This window comes from Uloborus diversus, chromosome 1 (assembly GCF_026930045.1).
Source record: "Uloborus diversus isolate 005 chromosome 1, Udiv.v.3.1, whole genome shotgun sequence".
NCBI lineage: Eukaryota > Metazoa > Arthropoda > Arachnida > Araneae > Uloboridae > Uloborus > Uloborus diversus.
In genome coordinates this window covers 75,724,243-75,737,275 of record NC_072731.1, presented here as the reverse complement: position 1 = coordinate 75,737,275, position 13,033 = coordinate 75,724,243, and the positions used below count along the sequence as shown (strand labels likewise).

Below are 13,033 nucleotides of genomic sequence, written 5' to 3'. Positions count from 1 at the left end.
ACGTAAAAAAATTTTACGTCCGACACCATTTACGTCCGATACTGTTACATTCCTTTAAACAACATATGTTTTCAACTGTGTTTCTCTATTTTTTGCCTTTAATTTCAAAGTTAAAGTGAAAACTTTATGCATAAAAAACAACTTAGTAAATTTATTGTATATACATTTAGGGTTGATAGGGGCAACTAGGACCCCTTTTGAGAAAAGGTGTGTTAAATGAACCTAATATAGTTGATTAGGATCAATTTTAGCGAATTTGCTGAAAATATAGGTGGAAAAAGAAATTAGAAACACTAAATGACTGCGTCTATGTAAAGTTGGCTAAGGAAGAACCATTATCAACATTCAACCTATATAAATCTTGATGGTTTTCTTTCAGGTAAGTTTCACAAATAACTAATCACCAGCTTTTGTAGCTGAACTATCAATTCCTTCTAAGTCATCATAGTTGTCTTGTATTTCACTAATACAAATATTTCATCAAAGTTGCTTTTGATTTTCAAATCCTCACTGTTAGGGGGGGGAACCACTTACCCCATAGTGTGGGGACGTCTTATAGCGAAATTTTACGGGGTAAGTGGGGCTCCTCCTCCAAAACAGTTTTTAATAATATTTTACTCTAAAATTCTGATTGCAGTATGCACTTTAAGTTAAACTGTACATGAATGTTTAATGATCATAAAAAAATAAATGCTAACTGGGAAACACTTAAGATAAATAAATACCTTTGTGCTGAATAGAAAAGTCAGAACAAACAACGTAAGTAGAAGCACAAATTTGTAAATTACAGCAGACACGTGTTTCGGCGTTACAGGGAACGCCTTTTTCAATGCAAAAAATAATGAGCTTATGGATGAAAAGACATCCGACAAAAGCCAAGAGCAGATAAGCATGCAGCTTAAAAGATAAAAACAGCGGATTAGCCAAACACCAATGACAAAGTTATAAACCGATCAGGAACCAATAGGAATGCAAGCAAAGGCCAGGAGCTTTCTCTTAGGTACGAACCCAGAAAGAAAGAATTCAATTGGACAAGGATTAAGCCGAAGCTTAAACAAAAAGAAAAGAAATTGTCAGTAACTGTGAACCGCAAAAAAGGAAAAGCAGAATGGAAAACACAAGAAATAAAATAAACAGAAACAAAAAATATTCGAAAAAAGGAAAAATAAAGATAAATAGAAGAAAATTGGGGGGGGGGGGGTTTACGGAACAGGGAACCCCGCTCTGCTATGCCATCTGGGGCTTCCAGAGAACGGACCTTTCGGCCGGGGCCCCCTTACCCATAAGGGAACGAGATCTAAACCACTTACGACTCTAGACACCGTGGACCCATGTACGGACCTCTGACTCCGGTGGTGCCCATTGCCTACTCACTGTTCCACTCGATAGCCATTGAGCAGATACAAATCTGCTCACACGCAAGTAAAGAGTGGTCGTTTTACATACATGGATGATACACCATCGTAAAACCCTCCCCATTTACCCGGGCTTGGGACCGGCATAGGGACGGGCCCGGTCCCCCAAAGACCAGACCGTGTCAATCAAGACAAAAAGGTAAAAATAAACAAAGGAAGATAGATAAAAATGAGTGGGAAAAAAGGGGAGTATTAAAGATATGGGAGCCAAATGTTAGAAAAATATGGAACTGAACTAAGATCGTTAACTAAGTCAGAACTGTTCCTCAAAATATGAAAGGATTCCCAAAAGTCAAGATCTGATGAATTGGGGCATTTTTGGATAATCTGATAAGAGTTAAAATCAAAAGAGTGATTCGAATCCCAACAATGTTGAGCAATACTAGACTTATTTAATTGTTGTTTTTTCACATAATTTTGATGCTCTTTCAAGCGAATTTTTAAAGCACGCCGAGTCTGTCCAATATAGGCAAGTTTACAACTACAATTAATTCTATAAATTCCACAACAATTAAGAGGGTGAATAGGATCTTTAAGAGAAGAGAATGAAAGTTTATTAATAGGAGAGAACACCACCTGGAATTGGAAACGTTTTAGAATCTTAGCAACCTGATAGCTTACAGATGGAAAGAATGGCAAAACAACCAAATTCTTTCTGATGAAGGTTCAGTTAAGAACATTAGTTTGGGATTTATTTGAAAGTTTTTTATAAATGGAATCAATCAAAGTTGGCGGAGAGTCTCTATCAATTGCCACAGCTTTAAGATAATTAAGTTCCACTTTAAGAAGTTCCGACGAAGAACAAATATTAATTGCGCGATAAACAAAAGAATTGAAAGCAGAATATTTTTGATTTGGAGGATGAGACGATAGTCTATGAGGAGGTAAAGAGACAGCAAAAGGTTTGCGATAAACAGTAGTTTCAAAACCAATTTCAGTACGAGAAACAAGTACATCAAGAAATGAAATGCAATTATTCCGTTCTTTCTCACAAGAAAACTGAATATGAGGATCAATGGAGTTTAAAATAGATAAAACCTCATCACTCTCAAACTGATTCTGGTTCATTAGAACAAAACAATCATCAACATACCGAACATAAAATTGGAACTGCAGTTTTTGGAACAGCTTAACCTCAAAATAATGCATGTAAATATCACTAAGAATGGGGCTAAGTGGGTTACCCATAGCCAGACCATCTAACATAATATAAAAATTCCCATTAAAAACAAAAGAACATTGCTTAAGACAAGTACGGGTAAGGAAAATTAAATCCTCAATTTCCGTATTGGTGAAATGAAATTCAGAAAGTCTTCTACGAAGGCATAACAATGAACCCTCGACGGGAACGTTCGTAAATAAAGAGTTAACATCAAAAGAAGCCATAAAAGAATTATTTGGAACGAAACTATGAATTTTTTTAACAAACTCAACAGAATTTTTAATAGTAAATAAATTGTGACTCCTAAGGGGAGAAAACACAGAGACTAAATATTTTGCAAGTTTGTACGAAGCCGTACCAATATTGGAAACAATCGGCCTGAAAGGAATACCAGCTTTATGCACCTTAGGTAAAGCATAAAATCTAGCACAATTAGCAATAGATGGAACAACAGAGCGTTTAACATTTGAAGGAATAGACTTAACAGACTTGACAGCAGATGCAATAGTTTTTAACTCTTTATCACTAGGATCTTTAGAAATTTCAGCATATGGCCCCGAAGAAATCAAATCATTAGTTTTATCAACATAAGATGATTTGTCAAGAACAACAATTTGGCCACCCTTGTCAGCTTTGGTAACAACCAGATCAGAATTCGAAACTAACATTGTTATGTATTTACATTTAAGAGCAATAGTTTACGTCCAATATGAACAATTTACGTCCGACACCGAAAATTTACGCCCGACACCAAGCTAAAAATATTTTTTAAATAATTTTATTCCTTATAATATGAATTGAAAACTGTGAAATATGCTTCAGTCATAAGTGTACTTTAGAATTATGCTGTTTTTAAAATTAAATTGTAAGCCAATTCACAGACTTTTAATAACTTTTAAGTGAACCATCAATTTTACTATTTGTGTGTTTACGTCCGACACCAACTCTTTAAAAATTTTTAATTTATACTTTAGGGATCTATTTTGAAAAACTAACATGATATTTTATTCAGTGGGATGTAGTAAGCATCTTGTAAATAAATTTGATCATTTTGGAATAGTTTATATTTGGTAAATGGAATTAAAACTGAGAAATTTTTCTTCATTTTTTACGTCCGACACCATAGAATTGCCCAATTGGTAATGTATTGATGTCATCGTCATCCCCTTCGTCCTGGATAAATATTTTGATACCGTTGTTGCAACTGCCCTTGCAATGCAAGCTTGTGACAGATTAGTTTAACTTGAAACAGACACTCTGAGACACTAAGAACAAGATAATTCTTTTTTTTTTCTAGAAAAGTATTGGTTTTCAAGAATGCATACCTGAAAAACTACTGGAATTTTGAGATATATGTATAAAAACAATTTCACAATAAATTTCGTTAACTTTCCCTTTTATTCGAGAACACATTTTTCCTGCTGTTTCCGAGACATAATCGAAATCCGCAAAATTTCGCTCCCTCTTCCCACTTTTAAGTGTACTTAGAGGTACGGCAGAGTTAGAGATCATTCTTGATGTTTGCTGCTACTTTGATAAATGATCTGTAACGGAATTTGTTGAGGGACTTTTCTATGGCTAGAGCACCATCCCATGAGAGTGTATATGACCCTAGCAGCCTCAATGGATTCAGGGGAAGAAGAACTGTTGATGTGTACCTCAGATATATGTTGTATGATTTTAGATTTCTGGTACATTTTGACAGCAGAATGTGTTGATCAGTTAGGGATTTGGCTATCAAGAGACCAACCAGGCGGACTTCCTCTCAAATGATAGCTACCGTAGAATTTTGCCATCTGATGATAGCTCTCTTCGCAATATCAACATCACCTAAAGCTCATAGCTTATTTGTCTCGTTTTTCATAAGCTTCATCATTAGCGGATTTCTGACTTATTATAAAAGTTGGACAGAAACCTTCTTGTTTGACTGTCGTTTCAATTTTCTAACTGACATTGATGTCCATATGGTTTATACAGTCGTCTCTTTTTGCCTAAGTTTTGTAGACTAGGTATCCTCAGTAACAAAAAATTCAAATTAAATTAAATCAATGTCATTATCAATTTTCTTAAACAGTATGTACAGTACTGACTTTCTGTACGTCTTCAGTCCACCAATTCTTACTGCATATACGTAATTTTTCTAATCTTCATCTGATTCCTTGGTAAAGGGCTGTCCACAAATAATACACATACTTTTTTCAGCATTTCTACCACCTCCCCCCTTTGTCACAAAATTCGTGTTACAAGCAAGGGCGCCCATATAGGGGGGCAAGGGGGACCTGAGCCCCCCCCCCTAGAAATTAGAGATTCCCTGCTTTTATTACTTTTTTCTTTGCAAAAATGTAAAATCATTTCTTCTCCAGCCATTAATGAATAAGTTATTACAAATGTTGAATTTTATGACTCTAATCTGTCCCGAAATCTGCTTCCATGGAGAAAATATTCTGCTAAACCATGGTTAAAATATCTAAGCCCCCCTCCCTTACAATTTTACATATTGGCGCCCATGGTTACAAGCTATTTTTTATAAACATATTTATATTAAAAAACGCTTGATGCTTAACTTCTTATTCTTTCCTTCCCCCTTGTCACAATTTCATGATCCCCCCCCCCCCCCCTTTAACATCATTTGTGTTGCAGTAATCCACAAATACTTCTTTATTGTCCATCAGGATTGTTGAATTCATTGAGCAAAGAGGAAGTGCACGATCCTTTCGAGTCAGTTTGAAATTTGTGAAAACATATACCCGCGGAAAATTATTGAAAATTTGACACATGTTGTGAAACAGTTTCGTAGGAAGTTTATTTAGCTTGATTTTTTATTTTAAATGCATTTTTAAACTGTTTCCGACATTCTCTCGAGAAACCAAAAAATGTCTTCCCCCCTCCCTCCCACCTTTAGCTCACCCCCTAGGGGTGGGGACTTATGTTGACTTACTAACTACCCCTAACAATATTCTGAAGTCAAAAATTATCGCACATTCCATGCACGCTACTATGTGTTCATTGACTGTACTATTGCTTTTGTTGCACGCAATAGTTTGCATAGTTCTGAATTTAATTTCATGGAATACAGCGACACCTATCATTTTGACTGCAAGAAGAATTTATGCAAATACATAATTTCAAATATAAATGTACAGCAAAAAAATAATTTTTTCTAGAAAGGCCAAGGAGGTGCAACACATTATTTAGCAAATGATCATAAAGTTTTGGCTCTTCAGTGTATGTAAATACTTTGATTTATTGAAATCAAGAAGGCAATTATCCCCTCCTGACAGTCCTCGTCCTAAGTATTGGGCATGTTCAAAAGTGCTTTTATTTGATACAAAAGGGAAACTTTCCTGTTTCACACATTATCTTATATAATTATATATTTTCCCCTCTCATAAAGAGATTTTCTTTGTACCTGCAATGAAACTTGTTAAATAGAAAATACTGGGAGGAAATTTTTCAATATATTTTCATTTTTCCTACAGACGGAGAGGAGAATCTTCCTTAATTTTCACCGACAAGTGTTCTGTTGGTTAGATCGATGGCATGGTATGACAATGAAAGATATTAGAGAAATTGAAGACAAAACCAAAAGAGAATTGGATGAAGTAAGATGATATTTTAATGTGTGATTTTGGATTATAATTTATACAAATTGGATAAAATTCACTTGTAGCTTTTTTTTTTTTTTTTTTTGAAATGGGAATAAATGTTCTTTCACCCTGAAGAAAAGTTGAAGGAAATCAACCTGCTTTCCTGTTTACCATCTAAAAAGTGGAAACAGAATGAATTCTAAGAATTTTCCTTTTTTTTTATGCTAAAATCAATTATTTATTTTCCGTTTTGGAACTTTAGACTATCATGCTGCGAATTTTATCTGTATCTGTTCAAAGTTTAATAATGATTTTTTTTTCTTTTTTAACTTTAAAAAGTAACTGATGCTTGATTTGTGTCATGTTTTTTCACTTAAAAGGTATTGAACAGAGTTCTTTAAAGTATTGAATATTAAAAAAAGTTTTCTTCCTCTTCTTATAAAATTAATGAATTTCAATTAGCTTGTCACTGCTTCCAGAAATTCAAAAATGTATGATTTGTTTTGTTTTGTTTTTTTCCTGCTTTATTGCAGTGGTTCATTTTTCTTTTCTTTTTTGACATTATTGGTAATTCGCCGCTAGAGGGCGCTAGAGTTGCTGGGGAGTGTTTTTGCTGCTCCTGAGATAAGTGATTTTTTACTGTAATTGTTTATTTTACTACTTTAGTTTCAGTATTTTTATTGTATTTTATCATATAATTAAGTATTCTTGTGCTTTTAAGTCTTATTTTTGATTTCCTTGCTTTCTTAAGGTGTTTTTTCTATTCTGTGTAGCTAAGCCTAAATTGTGCTGATTTCTTGTTGTTAAGCCTCAGTGCTCTGTTTAGGGTGTAATTTGTTTATTTTAATTTATTGCTTGTCTTAGGATTTAGTAATATTTGTATCTTTTACTTCCAATGCTTTCTAATTCTAATAATTAGCATTATTTCTCCAATTTTGTATTTTTGTATTGATTTTTTAAGTGTACCATTTTGAGCTAGAATGGGAGTTATATGCATAATGAAGGAGGTTAAAAGTGGTAAAGGGGACAAGTGGATTTCTTGTGACCTATGTCAGATGTTCTGCTTGTTTAAGGGGAAGGATGAGTCTGAGAAGGATTTCATTTGCACAAATTGTGTTGAACTCTCAGAAATCAGAGTTAGGATGCTTACTTTGGAGGGTGAGTTAGCATTAGGCTGTAGGCATGTAGATGGGGTAAACACTCCAGAGGGAAAGGGGGGAAGTTAGCAAAAAGGAGGTTGGCATTAGCTGTGTGTTAGATAGTGGGAATATTCCAGAATTAAAGGAGGTAGTTAGTAAAAAGGATGTGGGCATTAGCTGTGTGTTAGATAGTGGGAATATTCCAGAGGTAAAGGGGAAAGTTATTGCTGAGGCGACTGACTGGGAAACAAAGGGTATAATTTTGGGAGATTCAATGGTGCATGAGGTGGGAAACTCAATAGGCAGAGTTAGACGTAAGGTGGTTAGATGTTGTTTGCTAGGTGCTCGGGTGAGAGATGTAAATAGGGTTGCTGAAAAGAAGGGGGTATTTAATAAAGAGGATGTAGTTCCTTTGTGGGTGAGAACTAACGATGTAGGCCATAGTAACAACGATGAGTTTACAAAGGAATGGGATTCCCTGTTGAACAAAGCAACCAACTGTTCGGCAAATGTCCAAGTGGTTGGTTTGCTTCCCAGGTATGGAGTGCATAGGAGTTGGTTAAACCAACGGGCTAGGTGTATGAACCTGGTACTCAAGGAAATTTGCGTTAAGCGTAGTATCAGGTTTATTGATGTGTGGAGTAAATGTAAACGAGATTGGATTGCTAGGGATGGCCTGCATCTGAGCTCTACAGGGGTCAAAATGGTTAGTGGTTTGGTTTTAAAGGCTTCAGAATCAAAAAACTAAGTTGGAATGGGGGGCATGGTTTAAGGAGCAGAATTCGAAAGGGTACTAACTATTGGGATTTTAGTAGAAACGGAAATAGGGTGTCTAATAAGAGAAAAGATTTTGACAGTTGGGATTCAAACAATCGTGCAGCATTAAATAAAAGTAAGATGGGCTTACTTAAGGTTTTTTATACAAATGCTTGTAGTATTAGGAACAAGATGGAAGAATTGAAAAGCATAGTAATAGATGAGAGGTTGGATATTATTAGAGTTACCGAGACATGGGCTACCGAAAGTGATGATGATTTATTATCTATTGCTGGGTATAATTTGTTTAGACAAGATAGAGTAGGTAAAAAAGGTGGTGGGGTTTTATTTTATGTCAGAGACACTTTAATTTGCAATGAATTGGTAATTAATGATAAACCCAATGAGATTGATATGATTTGGCTGTAGTTGATTAGTAATAAGGGCAAAAAACTACGTTTAGAAAATATTTATAGGCCACCCCACTTAAGCCAGTGTCAAGACGAACAGATGTTTAGTATTATTACTGACATTTCTAGCAAGGGGTCAGTCATCATGATGGCAGATTTTAATTTTCCAGGAATTGATTGGAATAATTTTTACCATAGTAATAGCAGAGAAGAGGAATTTTTGAAAGTAATTGGTGACTGTTTCTTAGATCAAATTGTAACTCAGGGTACTCGACAGGACGCGATTTTGGATCTAGTTTTCTGCGACATGGAAGGCTCTGTTCAGGGGTTATGTGTAGGGGAACACATTGGAGATAGTGACCACAACAGTATTAGGTTTGGGATTAAATTTGATATGCACAAAGTAGAGAATTTTAGGTTTGTGCCTAATTTCAGAAATACTGACTTTGTGGCACTTCGGCAGAGTTTGAAAGCAGTTTTTTCTCCTGGGTTGGACAATAGCGATGTGAATCTTCAGTGGGCAGAGTTTAAGGAAAATCTAGCGAATACGGTTAGGGATCATGTTCCTTTTAGGAGAAAGGGTGTCAACACTAAAATTTGGCCAACGTGGTTCTCCAGGGAAACTAAAGACGCTCTAAATTACAAGCAAGCTGCTTTTCATAGGTTTAGAGAAACAGGTCACAGTGCAGATAGGCTCCAATATTGCAAGGCAAGGCGTAAATTTAAGTATTTGGTACGGATTCAGAAAAGAGAGTTGGAGCAAAGACTGGCAGATAACATAAACAGGAATCCCAAGAGGTTTTTTGCATACGCTAATTCGGGGAAAGTTCGAAATAGTCATATTGGACCACTGGTTGATGAGCACGGAATTTTAATTCAGGACGATAGTGATATTGCTAATGTTCTTAATACCTTTTTTTCGTTTGTTTTTAACGATAACTGTATCTCAACAATTGACACCAACAAGCAACAAGCTATAGTACAGCTTGAGGACTTTGTATTTTCCAGGGATGACGTTTTACTTCATTTGAAAAAAATTAGAGAGACTAAGGCTCCGGGGCCAGATAATATTTATCCGAAAATTTTAGTTGAATGTGCAGAGGAATTAGCAGATGAAATCGCAAACATTTTCAATGCTTCTTATAATTCGGGGACAATGCCAGAGGACTGGAAGCTGGCTAACATTACACCGCTCTTCAAGAAAGAGTCTAAAGGGAGTGCGGGAAATTATAGACCTGTGAGTCTAACTTCGGTGGTTTGCAAAATTTTTGAAACATTGATGAAAATTAAGAGTAAATTTTCTAGAGACTAATAATCTATTGACTAGTTTTCAGTATGGTTTCAGGAAAGGTAAATCTTGTGCAACTAATTTATTACATTTCTATGACAAAGTTACCATGGCTTTGGACAATAAGAAGCCTGTAGATGTTGTTTACATTGATTTTCAAAAAGCTTTCGATAAGGTACCGCATGTTGCTCTACTTAGCAAATTAGCTGATATAGGAATAGGAGGGAAAACTTTCATTTGGGTAAAAAACTGGCTGACAGGAAGGAAACAAAGAGTAGTTGTAAGGGGAAATTATTCTAATTGGAGTGAGGTCTTAAGCGGGGTTCCTCAAGGATCAGTGTTAGGGCCTGTTTTGTTCATTGTCTTTATGAACGATATTCACAAAAATATTTCTGGGAACATGAATTGTTTTGCTGATGATGTCAAAGTTATGGGGACTGTAGAAAATGAAAAACAAGCAAATCAGCTGCAAGAGGATCTAGATCATATTACCGAGTGGGCTGATAAATGGGGTATGGCTGTAAATGTTGGGAAATGTCAAGTGCTACATTTAGGGCATGGAAATAAGTGTACAAGTTATTATTTGCAAGGTTCAGTCATTAGTCAGGCAGACAAAGTTACTGATCTGGGGGTCTTAATAAGTCAGGATTTAAAGTTTAGCCAACAGTGCAGCATTGCTAGCAACAAAGCCAATAAGATGCTTGGGTTTATCAATAGATCTGTTTCAAATAAATCTAAAGAAGTTCTTCTGCCCTTATATAGAAGTTTGGTAAGACCCCATTTGGAGTATGCTGTTCAGTTTTGGTTTCCTTATCTTAAGAAAGACATTAATGTATTGGAAAGGGTTCAAAGGCGGGCTACAAGGCTAATAAGTGGACTTTCCCACTTAGATTGATTCCAGGCTTAGAATGCTAAAAATGTACAGTCTTGAGCAAAGAAGAGACCAAGGGGACATGATTCAGCTGTTTAAATTTATTAAAATGAAAGATGTTACGGGGCTAAAGTTTAGCACTGAAAACAGGACAAGGGGTCATTGTTTTAAGCTATTTAAATCTCAGACTAACATGGATATTAGGAAAAATTATTATTTTAGCAGGGTAGTGGAACCTTGGAACAGCTTACCGGAAGAGGTGGTAATGAGCAAAGGAGTAGACAATTTTAAGAGGACCATTAATCTTCACTGGGGATTGTAAATTGACTAGGACCAGTCTAGCTGGGTCCAGAGCCTGTTGCTGGTCATCACTTTTGTATTTTGTATTATTTCTAAAATGCGTCAAAAACTTTTTTATGTTAATATTATTTAGAACAACTGTATGACAAATCATTCTGATGACTGAACAAAATGCTTTGCACCTGTCATTTTTATATTTTTAATGGATTTACTGATTTTTGTTAAAGTACATCTCTAAATGTAAAACTTAAGAGTTCAATGTTAAAATTTGTATTATTACTTCAACTCTTCATAGTAACTTTGGGAGATGATAGTATTGAAAGAGTTATAATGTGTCAAAGTCAGAGTCGATGTGGTTTGTCTAAATTGGTATTTTAGCTATGCTTCTTTCCAATATTTATGATGTTTGACCTCAACACTCCAATCTGTGGATTATTGGACGAATGTACAGGAGCCAAGACGTCAATTTATATTGAGAAATTTTTTTGTATGTAGGAGCATCAATATTGACCTTTTAATTAAGACCTGCTTAAATATGCTTCTTTACATGCTCATACTGTATTGTATGCTAAAATTCTAGAAATTTGATTGTTCAAAAGAATCTACCCACCCCTTTCTTGAGTCATAAAGTCCTGATTGAAATCTCTTCAGAAAAAAAGAAAGTTGCGATTTAAAATTAAAAGTTATGGAGTTAAAACTAACACTTTTAATTGTGTAAAGCAACATTCCTTGCATTTTCCATTGAAATCTGTTTTTTCCTTCACACTACATCAAAAGTTTTTTTTTTTTTTTTTTTTTTTTTGCGGAAATGCTGTGTTGTTTATAATAAAACAGAAAATCATTCTTAAAATTTTTATATCAAATATATAATTATTGTGAACTTGCATATTTTTCCATGCTTTCCATTAAAAAATAAAACTATATGCAAGAAATATTGTATTGACTAGTCTGGAAGTGGGCATACCCCTGCTTTATTTTCATTATTATGTTAGTTATTGTTGAATTTTTTTTGTCTGTTATACTCAGTTACCTTAAAGTCAAACATGGATAGAATGCAATCCATATTGTAACTCAGTTGAATTCTGAACCATGTTCTTGCTGATGTTTTGCGAAGTTTCCAGGATTCGGAGATGTTTTGCCCCAAAACCTCTGTGAGAACATTGCACAGAATTGGCTATTATATGACATGGATAGCATTCTGTCAATTCTTATAACATTGATAGAACGCAATCCATTTTGTAACTCAGCTGAAATCTGACCAATGTTCTCTCAGATATTTTGTGAAGCTTCAAGGATTTGGAGATGTTTTACCGCAAAACATCTGCGAGAACAGGGCACAGAATTTGGCTGTGTGATACATACACATTGATACAACACATAGATGGTGTTGTATCAATTCTTATGACTCTTAACCCTAACCAATGTAATGTTGAAAATGGGGGGGGGGAGGCGCCCAGTTCCGGACCACTCTGAATGTTCCAGTTCTGATTTTCTAGCCTTAAAACTCCTTAGAAGAGTTTTTAAGCATGTTAATTAATTTTTTATTTTTCTTTCTTTCATCCAAAACTTGTATTCTAGAAGTACTCAATTTTTTAAATCTGATATCAAGGAAAAATCTTCAGATATTATTGACATTTCTAACCATTCTAATGTAATTGCCAAAACCAAAAAATATTGGCTCATTATTTAAGATTTAGTTAGTAGTTTCATCCTGTTTCTAATGTAATTTCTAATGTCTAATTTCTATTCCCTTATTTATTTGTTTCTAACGCATTTTCAAATATTTTTCAGCAACGTAACAAGGGCAATGTCCGAGGTACTCAAGGTGAGGAATGACTTCCATGGATAGCATTAATCAAGCATATCTATCTATTCCAATTCACCTATGTAAATTATGTTTCAGCCATTTCACTGTCCAAAATACAAGAAACCGAAGTAATCAGATCATTTCATTTATCCTTAATTGGTTGGATTGTATTAGATTATATTTAGTGAATTATAATACCAGAAAATTACAGCACCTGAAGATTCATCTTTAGCAAAAAGGGTGGAAATGTCTAGTCAATTATACATGTGTTAGAGCATATACAGGGCCTTTCGCCATT

The 13,033-nt window shown here is 34.9% G+C and overlaps 1 protein-coding gene across 1 annotated transcript in view; it reads left to right on the top strand.

Annotated features, from left to right (window-relative positions):
• Nucleotides 1–12,813, top strand: part of LOC129230444 (phosphatidylinositol transfer protein alpha isoform-like) — a 68,135-nt gene extending 55,322 nt beyond the window's left edge. The window contains exons 10-11 of the mRNA XM_054864845.1: nucleotides 6,057–6,179; nucleotides 12,720–12,813. Of these exons, the coding sequence (XP_054720820.1) occupies nucleotides 6,057–6,179; nucleotides 12,720–12,764 (168 nt within the window). The 3' untranslated portion in view covers nucleotides 12,765–12,813. The remainder of the gene's footprint in view (nucleotides 1–6,056; nucleotides 6,180–12,719) is intronic.
• The last annotated feature ends 220 nt before the right edge of the window (nucleotides 12,814–13,033 follow it).